The 13964-nt window shown below is 40.1% G+C and overlaps 1 protein-coding gene across 1 annotated transcript in view; it reads left to right on the forward strand.

The window, feature by feature from the left end:
• The window catches only part of EPAS1 (endothelial PAS domain protein 1), a 121328-nt gene that overhangs the window by 55101 nt on the left and 52263 nt on the right, over positions 1 to 13964 (forward strand). Inside the window, exon 2 of the mRNA XM_044663290.1 lies at positions 11136 to 11326. Within this exon, the coding sequence (XP_044519225.1) occupies positions 11136 to 11326 (191 nt within the window). The remainder of the gene's footprint in view (positions 1 to 11135; positions 11327 to 13964) is intronic.

Genomic DNA, 13964 nt, shown 5'->3' on the forward strand with positions numbered 1-13964 from the left:
AAGAAAGGAAGGAAGGAAGAAAGGAAGAAAGGAAGAAAGAAAGGAAGAAAGGAAGAAAGAAAGAAAGGAAGAAAGAAAGGAAGAAAGGAAGGAAGGAAGGAAGAAAGAAAGGAAGGAAGGAAGAAAGGAAGAAAGGAAGAAAGGAAGAAATACAGATATTATCCCATGATGTCATTGGTCCTCTTGGAAAAAGAAAGACAAAACAAGGAGAGATTTTTTTTTTCAGGTCTGAGTTGTACTCGATGGCTACTTAGTCACTTTCCACAGTGAAATTTTCTTTTTCTTAGATAAATGGGACATGTGAAATGGGCCCTCAGAAATTCAGCTAAGTCAACTTTAGTTAAATCTCCCTGAATGGACATTTATATAGTGCCTATTATGTGCCAGACACTATGCTAAGCATTTTTTTCAAATGTTAGCTTATTTGATTTTCACAACAACTCTCCAATAGATGCTATTCCCATTTTACAATTGAGGAAATTAAGGCAAAGAGAGGTTAAGTGACTTGAATCATCCCTGACCAATGGAGCCACTGACCTGATCTCCTCTTAGGGCTATACAGTAGTCTCTCTCCTTTTACCCCAACCTCATCACCAACTAGAATGTAAGCTCTTCAAGACCAGGGACTGCCTTTGTTGCGAGAGTGGGAGAGAGAAAGAAGATAACTCTTGAAATCAAAAGATCCAGTTTTCAAATCTTGGCTCCAATACTTACCAGGTACCATGGACAACTGTTCTGAGCCTTAGTTTCTTCATTTATTAAAGATAGATTGAACTACCGAGCTTACAGAACTGATGCCAGTTAGGTTCTTTGTAAATCTTAAAACTGTATAAATGTAAAGATTGTTCTTACTTACTTATACCCTATTTTTAGCACCATCTTTCTTAGGAAAGAGGGTCAAAATGTGGTAGGTACCTGATAAATACTCCATGACATTTCAGTTGAGCAGAGCTCTCCATCTTTCTTTTGAATGCCTAACACTTGTCTGGAGTCATCATTCATGGGACACTGAATCACATATTGCTTGGCAATTTGTTTTAATCTATATAAGAATGTATCCCCAGCACCTAGTACAGAGTGCTTTGCACATAAAAGAGGTGTTTCATACAAATGCATTATGTGGTGTGGTTTTTTTAAGAAAGTGAGTATAGTGATGGCCTTGGAGGATCAAATCCAGCCGCAGATATTTTCTTGATATATGACCCGGGGCAAGTCACTTAATTTCCGTCAACTTCAGTTTTCTCATCTGTAAAATGGGAATAATAATTGTATCTCTATTTCTCTGTCTCTCTCTGTCTCCCTCCCTCCTCCCTCTTTCTGTCTGTCTCTCCTCTCTCTATCTCTCTGTCTGTTTCTCTTTCTCTTTCTCCCCCTCCCTCTCTTTCTCTTTCTCTGTCTGTCTCTTTCTGTGTGTCTCTCTCCCTACAATTGATTAATACCATGAAATCTGTGAAGCAAACTGTTGCCAGATATGTATATGTGGAGTGTCTACCAAACTCCCAGTTCTGTGCTAGATGCCATAGGAAAGACTAGAGAAGGCATAGCCCCTGCTCTTCTAATCTAATTTCAATTTAATGTATGAAGCAATTTGAAAACAATAATAGAATGGAAACTATTGAATGCTAAATTGTGAGGCCCTAATTCTAAGTCATCACATCATAAATGCAGTTGTTTTTTTAGAATCTTACTTTAATAAATAAAAGGAATTAAGAACAAGTTGAGGAGGATTGGAATAGGGACTCAGCCATTTGAGGGAAGAACAGGGTAGGTAGAAAATAAACTTCAGGAATTCTTGTGGACATTAAGAAAATGAAGAGAGAAGACATGAAGAGCGCTAAAAAGGAGCTTGAGAAATTCTAATAAATACCAAGGGGGAAAGGGAGAAATAAGATTAGAAAGTTTGGTCAAGGATTTTGATCAAAAGACAATTTGAACCTTTGTACACTTACCAACTCCAGAGGCATTTGAGATAAACCAGCTATTCAATTCATTTATAGAGCACTATAAAGTTTTAATAGTGTTTTCCTCAGACCAGCACAGAGCTCTTTTAATCCTTAGCATCTCATTTTACAGAGAAGGAAGGAAGGAAGGAAGAAAGGAAGGAAGGAAGGAAGGAAGGAAGGAAGGAAGGAAGGAAGGAAGGAAGGAAGGAAGGAAGGAAGGAAGGAAGGAAGGAAGGGAGATACAGAGAGAGAGGGAAGGAATGAAGGAAATAAGAATTTAAGCCCCCTTACAAATACAATTTGATCCTTAACAATAATTTCATGAGGTACATACTCTTATTATCCTCATTTTACAGTTGAGAAAACTGAGGCAGATAGAAGTTAATCTGTGAGTTACCCACAGTCACATAGCTCATTAGTGTCTGATTCAGGATTTGAACCTGGGTCTTCCTGATTCTAGGTCCACTGAAGAAACAGAAACTTAGTGGTATTAAAAAGCTTTTCCATGACCACAGAGCTAGTGTAAGCCAATATTCCTTTAAGACATTTATCTAAGTTACATAACTTTGGGTAAATTACTTGACAGTTCTTGGGCAACGGTTTTCATCTATAAAAATAAGCAGGTTATCAAGCAGCTAGGTGGCTCAGAGGATTGAGAGCCAGATCTGGAGTCAAGAGGATCTGAGTTCAAGTGTGGCCTCATTCACAACCTTAGCTATGTGATCCTGGGCAAGACACTTAACCCCATTTCCCTAGCCCTTGCCCTTCTGTCTTGAGTTGTTACTAAGACAGAAAGTAAAGATTTTAGAAAAAGGGAATGAGTAGTTAAGCTGGATGATCTTTAAGTCTCTCCTAGCTCTAAGTTCTTAGACAGAAACCACATATTCATTTTTACAATTGAGGAGACTGAGGCACCAAGAGGTTTAGTGATGGCCAGGGTTAGAGGTGAGCTACCATTAGATTTCCTGTCTCTTCACTGAGTCTAATATTCTTCAGAATAATCTTGGTCAATTTAAATCCTGTGAAGAAATCTTAAATCTAGTAAAGAACAGACAGGTTGCCCATTAACTGGGTTTAAAAAAAAGGTGTCACCCCACATGTAATGCACTAATAAATTCTTAATCTTTAATGGTTCTAATTAAATATCATAATTACTCCCAAGATTTCACAATAGCCAGAGACTTTTCAGGAGACACGAAAACCCAAATAATGATAATGAGAAGAAGAAGAATCTTAAAGCACTCTAAACTTTTCAAGGCATTATACGTATAAGAACTCATTTGAGCCTTACTCTGTCAGATAGATAGTTTAGATATTTTAGCCCCATTTTGCAGAGGCAATGGAAGCCTAAGGAGTTTAAATGACTTGTCCAAGGCCCCACAGCAAGTAAATGGCAGGGATGGAATTTAGACAGAATGCTGCTCCTGATTCCAACTCCCAAAGTCCAGAACTATTAAATGCAGTGAGAATTCAGATTACAGCTTTTTTTTAAACATGTATTAATATTTATTTTTTAGAAAAGCTAACATGGTTACATAATTCATACTCTTACTTTCCCCTTCACTCCCCAAGCTCCACCCCGCCCCCCCCATAGCTCATGCTTATTTCCACTGGTTTTAACATGTGTCATTGATCAAGACCTATTTCCAAATTGTTGATGGTTGCATTGGTGTGGTCATTTAGAGTCTACATCCCCAATCATGTCCGCCTCAACCCATGTGTTCAAGCAGTTGTTTTTCTTCTGTTTCCACTCCTGCAGTTCTTCCTCTGAATGTGGGTAGCGTTCTTTTCCATAAGTCCCTCAGAATTGTCCTGGGTCATTGCATTGCTGCTAGTACAGACATCCATTACATTCTATTTTACCACAGTGTATCAGTCTCTGTGCACAATGTTCTTCTGGCTCTGCTCCTTTTGCTCTGTATCAATTCTTGGAGGTCTTTCCAGTTCACATGGAATTCCTCCAGTTTATTATTCTTTTGAACACAATAGTATTCCATCACCAGCATATACCACAATTTGTTCAGCCATTCCCCAATTGAAGGACATACCCTCCTTTTCCAGTTTTTTGCCACCACAAAAAGCGCAGCTATAAATATTTTCATACAAGTCTGTTTATCTATGATCTCGTTGGGGTACAAACCCAACAATGCTATGGCTGGATCAAAGGGCAGGCATTCTTTTATAGCCCTTTGAGCATTGTTCCAAATTGCCAACCAGAATGGTTGGATCAGCTCACAACTCCACCAGCAATGCATTAATGTCCCAGTTTTGCCACATCCCCTCCAGCATTCTAAATCACGGCTTTTAAAGCAAGGTGCCTAACTGAATTTTGACTTCCTACTTTTTTTCTCATCATCTCCAGTCTACCATGAAAATGTAGAGTGGAGAGAGCATTGGCCTAGGAGCCAGGAAAAGTGAGTCCTAATTCTGTCTGCCACTTTGATATATGATTCTGGGACAATTCATTAATCTATCTGGGCTTCAATTTCCTCAGTGATAAAATGGAGATGGAACTACCTATTTGCCTATCTATGAGAGCAGAAAAAAGAAGAAATCAGATAATAATGCATGTGAAAGTAACGGGACAAATGTAAATCTTTGACTTGGGGACCCCCTCTAACATTGGTTTTTGTGGGTTCTTAGGAGCTTGCCTCATTAAGCAAGTCCATTCTGGACTGCTCTTTGGACTTTGGGGAACTTCTCTTTTTTCCAGGAAAAAGGATTTAGAAATCTCCTCTTTGCATGACCCTATGGTGGCAAGAAGAAGCTACCTAGGTACTGAGGGCCCTGTGACTAATCCTATGAATAATGAAAACCAACACCACCATCTTTAACATTGTAGTTCACATTTCATCATCATCATCATTATCATCATCATCATCATCATTATTATTATTATTACATAATTTTAAGTCCCCATCAGGGCAGGGTCAATGGAAAAAGTAGTCTTAATTTATCATATGCTCTCTGTATCTAAGGCATTCTCAAGCACCATGGAGGGGTGGGTTGAAAGACTGACTGCTTTATTTTCATGTCTCTTCTGAGAGAAGTTGGGGATCCTATTTGTTTGATGTTTGGCTCTTTTGAAAGATCCTTCCCTCCCATTTTCATTCAGCTGTGTTACTCCTGGAGGAGGAATGGAATTCTCCCTTAAAACCTGCCTCCCTCCCTCCCACCCCTCCACCTCACTTATTTTACTTGTATTGGGTTCCTTTTGACTAGCTCTGTTACCCTCTGAATTGTCTTGCTTTGCTAGGGAGGAAGTCAGAGGAAGTCAGAGGAAGATTTCCTTTGTTAATACTGTAGTATAGCAACCCTCATTGGAATCTCTTGGGGCTTAGCCCAATGCCTTCCACTTAGTAGGTGATTAATAAATGCTCATTTATTTGACTTGCCTTTGGAATATTTTCTGATGTCCAATGATAGTATATTTCTCCAAGAATCTTTTCCAAGATCCTATTTGGATGGTTTTTGTCTCTATAATGTTTAGGCTTGGAGTCCTATTGCTTCATACTGAGTTGGTACTGAGAATGGAACTTAGTGATTCCTAAAAATAATTCAGCTTTTCCTTTTATGCAAAGTCCCTAGAAATATCAAGGTAGTTCAGTGGATAGAATGCTAGGCCTGGAATCAGAAAGACCTGAGTTCTAATATTCAGGTCCTAACTAGCTGACTAAGCTAGCCATTTACTTTGCCCCAGTTTCCTCAGCTGTAAAATAGTCATAATAGTACCTATCTCCCAGGATTTTTGTCAGGATTGAAGGAGGTAATATTTGAAAATCATGGCACATAGTAAGTGTTAATAAATGATTGTTTCCTTTCTCTCTCCCTTGACCCAAGAGAAGTCTAGATTATTGATAAAACTATAGACTATTCTCCTCCAAATGAGATTTCTTATAAAAGAACTAAGAGGGGGCAGAGGGGTGGCTCAGTGGATTGAGAGTCTGGCCTAGAGACGGGAGGTCCTAGGTTCAAATCCGGCCTCAGACACTTCACAGCTGTGTGACCCTGGGCAAGTCACTTGACCCCCATTGCCCACCCTTACCATTCTTCCACCTATAAGCCAATACACAGAAGTGAAGGGTTTAAAAAAAATAAAAGAACTAAGAGGCAACTAATTAAGGAATTAAGAGGCAGGAACCCTTGAATTCTAGTTCTGCTCCTAACACATATTGGCTCTATAATCCTTGGTGAATCACCTCAATTCTAGAAACCCCAAGCAACATCTGAGTCCATCAGGTACAGAACAGATGCAAATCTGTGTTCATGGAAGGAATTTCCTTGTTTGTAATTCTCTGGAATAATGAAATCGCAGATAAATTAAAAAAAAAATAATAGCACTAGATTTACCCATAGGCAGAATAGGTAGCCAGTTTTCTAGTATAGTCCTTTTTTAAGGGAGGGGAGTGTTTAGGGAGACCTTACCCTCTTATCAAGTATCTCACTCATAGATGGAAGAAAAAGAGGAAGAAAGGAATAAAAAGAAAGAGGAAGGAAAAAAGGAAGGGAGGAAGAGAAGAAAGGAAAAAGGGAAGAAAGGAGGGAGGAAAGGAGAAAGGAAAAGAGGGAAGGAAAAATATTAACTAAGCACTAACTATGTACTAAGCAGTGTGCTAAGTGTTGGAAAGTAGGATGGAAGAGGGGAAAGGTAGCATGCAGATCCATGATCTGGAAATAGTGTAGAGTCCCAGGGACTGAGTGTCTGTGCTGGGAGGAGGAGGAAGACCCTACAGGCAGGGGTTAGATATGGCTGAGTCATATCATGATTATCTAGTCCGGCTGTTTCATTTTATAGATGAAATAACTAAGAGCCGGAGGGTTTAAATGACTTCCCTAATGTCACACAACTTCTAAGTGGCAGATTGGGGATTTGAACTCAGATCCTTGGACTGAATGTTCAGGATTTTTCTCACTGGGCAAATAGATTCTAAGACCAGAAATTGCTTTAACAGGAGACAAGAAGAATGTCGTAGGGGTGGGGAAGAGCATATTGATGATCTCAGAGTTTTCCTGAGAGTGGGTTTTGAGAGGGAAAAAGGGCAAAAGTCATAGAACATTGGACTCATGAAATGAAACTGAGAAGAAGCAATATGGGGGATGGAAAACAAGAAGCAGAAAAGGGAGATTGATAGCATGCCAGCAAACCACCCCATTTCATAATTGTGTTGAGGTCTGGCCCTGTCTTCCATGGTTTGGACTGGCTTAACGTTGGAAAACTGTTTCTCTGGCATGACTAGATGCTTAGTTTGGGTGACTAACCTACCCTCAGGGAAAATTAGGAGAGCTGGTCTTCTCAAACAGCACAACTGGCAAAGACATCAGTACTGAGAAGGTCTGTCATGTTATTAAAGAAGGAAACAAACTTCTTCCTTCTGCCGCTTAGAAGACTGGAGAATGTTCCAAAGAGATTTTTTTTTAAACCCTTGTACTTCGGTGTATTGTCTCATAGGTGGAAGAGTGGTAAGGGTGGGCAATGGGGGTCAAGTGAGTTGCCCAGGGTCACACAGCTGGGAAGTGGCTGAGGCCAGATTTGAACCTAGGACCTCCTGTCTCTAGGCCTGACTCTCACTCCACTGAGCTACCCAGCTGCCCCCCAAAGAGATTTTTGATGTTTAGGGAACCAAAAAAAATCTTGAATTTCTCCTCTCCATACTGTTGTAGGTGGGTGCTTTAGGCCAAAAGATTAATCGTCTAATGGTCCAATTCTGAGTTCTAACTCCCATTCTGCCACTTAAAAGCTGTGTGGCTGGGGCAAGTCACTTACTTTCTCTAGGCAGCCAGATGTCAAGACTAAATCTGGAATCAGGAAGATTCGTGTTCAAATCCAGATTCAGACATTTACTAGCTGTGTGACCCTGGACAAGTTACTTAAGATTTTCGTGTTTTACCAGTTTCTCAACTGTAAAACCTCAGAGAACTGTTGTGAGGATCAAATGAGATGATATTTTCAAAGTGCTTTGCAAACTTTAAAGTAAATGCTACTATTATTCTTATTCTTATTCTTGTTATTATTATCTAGGCTTAGTTTCCTCATCTGTAAAATAAAAGGATTGGCTAGATGACCTCCAAATTCCCTTCTTGCTCTAGATCTATCATCCCTCTTGAAGATGAGCCATCGTGAACTCAGCTGCTCTTGGTCCTCAGATGAGGATTCTCCCCTAGCCTTTGGAGTTCACTAACGCCTAATCCTTAGGGTCTGCTGGCATAGATTCAAGCACCCAGTGGCACCACCACATGACAATAGATGAAGGCACTAGATGGTGACTTGGATGGAATCATGTAATTATCAATGGTTCTACAAGAAAATACGATATGGTGCTAATCCTGGAAACCTCAGGCAAGCCAATGTTGGACAAGATGGGGACAGTGTCTAAAATGGAAGACCTTCTCTGACAGGCATTTCTATCTATCTTTTTAAAAAATATATTATTATTCTGAATGTCCAGGAATTTTTAAAACTGTCTCCACTGGACACTCTAGCACTAAGGATAGACAAAAATCTTGGATCCTCCTGGAGGACTTCCTAAAAGGTATGGTTCCCAAGAATTGAAAGACATAGATCCTAGAATTTTCTTCTTCTTCCAAAGACCAAGATGTTTTCAAAAATACACACACACACACACACACACACACACACACACACACACAGAGAACAGGCATATATGCCATCTTTCTTAACATACTTTCTCACGTGAAATTTTATCTCCCTTGTTAAAATGTATGTTCTTTGAGAACAAAAACTTTTTTCAATTTTTGTCTTTGTTTGTCTTTGTATTCCTAGCATCTTTTGGAGTACCCTGAACAAGACTGACACTGCTAGTTGGTTGATTAAGAAGTTTAGCATAATAGAGTTTGGACTCAAGCACCAGTGCTGGGTTGGAACCTTACTTAAAACTTACCAATTCCATTTCATCCTGTAAAGTGTGTAGCATTTCCTAATATGCTTGGCTGGCTATTTCTCATCTGGCTATGATTCGACTTTCAGTTTTTATCATGGAAACTATGATGATTTGAAATATGTCCTAAATTCCAATACTAGAAATCTGTTTTCTCTGAGCTGTTATTTCCTTCTGGAAAAGAAAACTTCCATCTATCTTACCTTGCTGATGTCCAAAGCGTATACTACCACCACCCCCAACTTTACCCAATACCAATATTTTATCTGTTCTGCCACCAGCTATAAGTTAATTAACTAAAATGCTATCCACTTTGTGCCTAGTCCAGGATTAGACCTCATGAGAGATACGAGAGAAAAAGAGAGGACAGGTCCTTGCCTCCTGCCTTGGTTAATTGTTGTCTTTCGTACCCAAAAGAGAACCATGGTCTAATTGGCCACATATGGACACACTGTACATTAGCCCTTTAACTTCTTTTCTGGTCAGAAAGACAAAACCAATGCTTATGGAAATCAAATCAAGAGTGAAAGTCAGGGTAGAGATGAATGAGTGGCATAAACAATAAAGCATAATTTTATTTCAAAGGAGGGAGATATCATTATGGACTGGGGGAGGTCCGGGAAGGCTTCCTACAGGAGGTAGGACTTGCACTGAGCCTTGAAGGACAGGAGGACATATAATTGGACACATAATTGAAAGGAGGTACAGGATCTTCTAGAAGGCCAGAGGAATGGAAGGAGCAGAAGCCAAGAGGTGGGAAAACATGAGATACATCCAGGAGACAATAAATGGACCATCCTACCTGAAGTGAAGGTTCATGCAGGGTCATAATGGGAGATAGAATTGGAAAGAGAAGTTGAAGCCAGATTGTGGAAGACCTAGAATGTCAGGCTAAGGAATCTGGACTTGATCTTGTGGGTGATGGGCAAATGTCCTAAGCTGCATTTAATAGAAGCATAGTGTTCTGAAGCAGAGAGTTCTGGGGACTATGCCATAAGAGGATCACGTAAAGGTCCTGAGGTTATTTATTCTAGAGAAGAGAAGATGTTAAAAGTACATATTACAATGTCAAGTATTTAACTACTCTCATATGGAATAGAGATTAGATTTGTTCTGTGTGGCCCCAGAAGGTAGTCCTGGGAGTAAGTGGTTTAAGTTGAAAGCAGGCTTATTTGAGTGGGGGGTCGGGGATATGGGTTCCCATCAACTATCCTTTCCAAAGTAGCCTGGACTACCTAAGGAGGTTAATGGGTTTCCTCTCACCAAATGTCTTCAAGTCTGCTTTCTATCTGTATGACCCTAGGTAAGTCACTTAATCTCATTCAGCTCAGTTCTTTCCTCTGTAAAATGAGGGTGATAATAGTGCTAGCTTCATATTATGATCATAGTATCAATAATTATATTATTACAGATAATAATTTTGAAAATCAAATGAGATAATATATAAAGTGTTTCTCAATCCTTGAAGCCCTATATAAATGCTAGCTGTTACTATAATTATCATCATCATCATCATCATCAAGAGACTGGATCACCATTTTACTGGGATCCAAGGGATCCCTTATCCAGGTATTCAAAGCCCTTCATAACCTAGTTAGCCCCTTCCAACTTTCCAGTCTTCTTATATCTTACCTCCCTACACATACCCTTCAGTCCAATGGCATTTGCCTCCTGATGATTCCATAAACTCCATCTCTTGGCTTTGGGCATTTTCTCTGGTTGACCCCCATACTTGGAATTCTCTCCCTCCTTCACTCTAACAACTGATGTCCACTGGCTTCTTTGAAGTCCCAACTAAAATCTCACCTTCTACCAGAAGCTTTCCCCAAATCCTCAAAATTCCAGTATCTTCCCTATGTTTGTTATTTCCTGTTTATCCTTACTAGAGCTCACTTTGTCTAAATACAATTGCATGTTGTCATACACGTCAAGCATCTTTGTATTGGATTATAACTTCCTTGAGGGTAGGGAATGTCTTTTGCCTTTTGTGTGTGTGTATTTTCAGTACTTGCCAAGTTCCTAGCACATACTAGATGCTTAGTAAAATATTTATTGATTAACCAATTGGTTTATTAATTATTAATTAATTTATTGATCAATCAACTGAGTGAACGAACCAGATGACTTTGGTGGTCCCTTCCAGTTCCAATATCCTGTGATTTTTTTTTCCCCATAGAACTTTCATTAATAAGGATGGAAAGGGTATTTTCTTCCTTTTTTTCCTTTTTATTTGTTTTTTGAAAAGAGTGGTTTCAGAAATATTTCAGGTGCTCTTTCTCATTCTTTTTTTGTGCAGGAGTAGTTCAGAAAGGAGAAAGGAAAAGTCGAGAGATGCTGCCCGATGTCGAAGGAGCAAGGAAACAGAGGTTTTCTATGAGCTTGCCCATGAGCTCCCCCTGCCTCACAACGTCAGCTCACAGCTGGACAAGGCTTCCATTATGCGGCTGGCCATTAGCTTCCTCCGGACGCACAAACTTCTGTCCTCAGGTGAGAGAAAGGGACAGCCAGGGGGCAACAAATCACCCCCCTCCAACCAGAACTACAAAAAAGACTCACCTCCTCCTTTATTTAGCAAGACCAACCTCACCCATAAGAGGTCCCCTCTGTTGACGATTAAAGGATTCCTGGAAAGTCTGCCTGATGGGGAATCTATCTACCTTTCTGGCCTGAAAAGTCATCATTAGTGACTCATTCTTTTGTGTTAGACATTGCTAGAGAGCCAACACCATGTCATGAAAAGAACTGGCTTTGCTGGCAGGTGATGGGGCTTGGCACCCGACTCCCATATTTTCTAGCCATATCACAGAGGACAATTTGCTTAATTAATCTGAGCCTCAGTTTCTTCACATGTAAAATTAAGTAATGATGCCTGGCTTGCCTATATCAAACATATTATATGTGTGACATACATTATATATATATACATACATATATACATATATATATATCATAGGAAAAGGATTTTGTAAACCTTAAGTCATTTAAGAAATGTTTTATTAATCTGTCTCTGGTCCTCCCTGTTTCTCTCTGGTTCTCCCTCTCCTTCTCTGCCTTCCTTTTTCCCTCCTTCTCTGACCCTTCCTCCTTCATCTGCATTTAATCTTTCCTTCTACTCTCTACCCTCTTTTTAATAAGAAGTCTAGAGAAAAAGTGGTTTGAGTTTCCTTTCTGTAACTTAAGTAGCTTTAATAATTGGTCCCAGACGAGGCGATTTTCTTTTGCCTGAATTACAGCAGTATAATCCTAGGGTAGGAAGCTCATCCAGTAAACATTCATTAAGCATCTACTTTGTGCAGAGCATTGTACTAGGTACAAGGTTGAGAAAATAAGATGGTATTGGCCTGCACTATATCTCAAGCCTTTGGTCCAAGGAATGGAGATGCCACCTATCAGGCTGACCCAGATCAGTGCATGTATGGTACCCAGCACAGGGGCAGTCATCCCTAGGTCCCAAGTCCCCAAATTCTGAGATATGCAGTAGATAATGCAAATCATATTAGAGAATATGCCAACCAGAAACAGCTGGAGACCCATGTATAGATTGAGGGAGAAGGTGGTAAACCAAAGCTTTTTTTATATATGAATTTCAAACAGTTTGAATAAGGAGGTATCTATGAGGCAGAGTAGATGGAGTCCTGGGCCTGAAGGCTAGAAGATCTGAATTCAAATCTTGCCTCAGACACTTAGTAGTTGGGTGACTCTGGGCTCTGTTTTCCTCATCTGTAAAATGGAGATGACATAGTATCTACCTTCCATATGAAATATTTGTATAATTCTTAGCACATAGTAGGTGCTATATAAATGCCAGCCATTCTTCTTATTAGTATTATCAGCAAATAAAAGCTACATATAACATACGGTAGTCAATTTGTGGAATTTAAAGGAATGACCTTCATGCTGGAACTAATAGGAATCAAGCATTGTCATATGGCCCATTGTGGATTAAATATTAAGATTTAATTAGGAGGCAGCTCAGTAACTCAGTGAATAGAGAGCCAGGTCTGGAGATGGAGTTCCCAGATTCAAATCTGGCCTCAGATATTTCCTAGCTGTGTGACCCTGGGCAAGTCACTTAACCCCCATTGCCTAGTCCTGACCACTCTTCTGCCTTAGAATTAATACATAGTAATGATTCTAAGATGGAAGGTAAGAGTTAAAAAAAGATTTAATTAATGATGGCAAAGAAATTGGACATTATCTAATTAGGGTTCATTGTTGGGGGGAGAGGTGGAGAGAGAGACAGACCTGAGAGTTTTACCTTCCCAGAAACAATCCAGGACTATAAAGCTAGGAATGAGTGTATTCTTCCTTGTGCCTTCCCCCAAGAGGCACAATTGCAATTCTGGGCCATGCCACAGAAGACAATACACTCTCTGGTCTATGAAAACTGAGTTCCTCTGGACCACTGTGAGGGAACCTTTTGCCCTCATGCAGCTTGAAGTCGGGGAGAGGGAGAAGACACAAACATAGAACACAGAAGAGTATTTCATATTAACTGTATTAGTGAGATCTAAAAAATGTCTAGGATCCCCAGCTAAATTTGAAAATCAGCAAAAATTACTTTCTGTTGCCTCCCCTCATTCTCCATCCTTTTCTCAGGCTGGGCTGTAATCATCTTCACTCGCTATCTGGGTCTATCTCTCTGTCTCTCTTCTCTCTCTGCCTTTGTCTCTGTCTCTCTCTCCACCACCCCTCTCTCTCTGTCTCTCTGTCTCTTTCTCTCTCTTTGTGTCTCTGTCTGTCTCCCCCTCTGTCTCTGTCTGTCTCTTTCTCTTTTTCTCTTTCTGACTCTCTCTGCATCTCTCTTTTCCCATCTCTCCCCCATCTCTGTCTCTCCCTGTTTCTGTCTCTGTCTGCGTGTGTGTCTCTCTCTCCCTCTGTCTCTGTCTCTCTTTTTCTCTCTCTAACTCTGCATCTCTTTCTCCCCCTCCCCTCCCCCTGTCTCTCTCCATCTGTCTGTCTGTTTCTATCTGTCTTTCTTCTTCTCTCTCTCCTTCTCCCTTCCTTTTCTCTCATCAGAACTAACTCTGGAATCCCTCCTTCTCCTAATGTGTCAAGGACTTGTAACAAGCTTGCAACCTGGTCTTATGGTGGTCTAATTTAATAGGATCAAAGCTTTAGGCTG

Source organism: Gracilinanus agilis, chromosome 2, assembly GCF_016433145.1.
Source record: "Gracilinanus agilis isolate LMUSP501 chromosome 2, AgileGrace, whole genome shotgun sequence".
NCBI lineage: Eukaryota > Metazoa > Chordata > Mammalia > Didelphimorphia > Didelphidae > Gracilinanus > Gracilinanus agilis.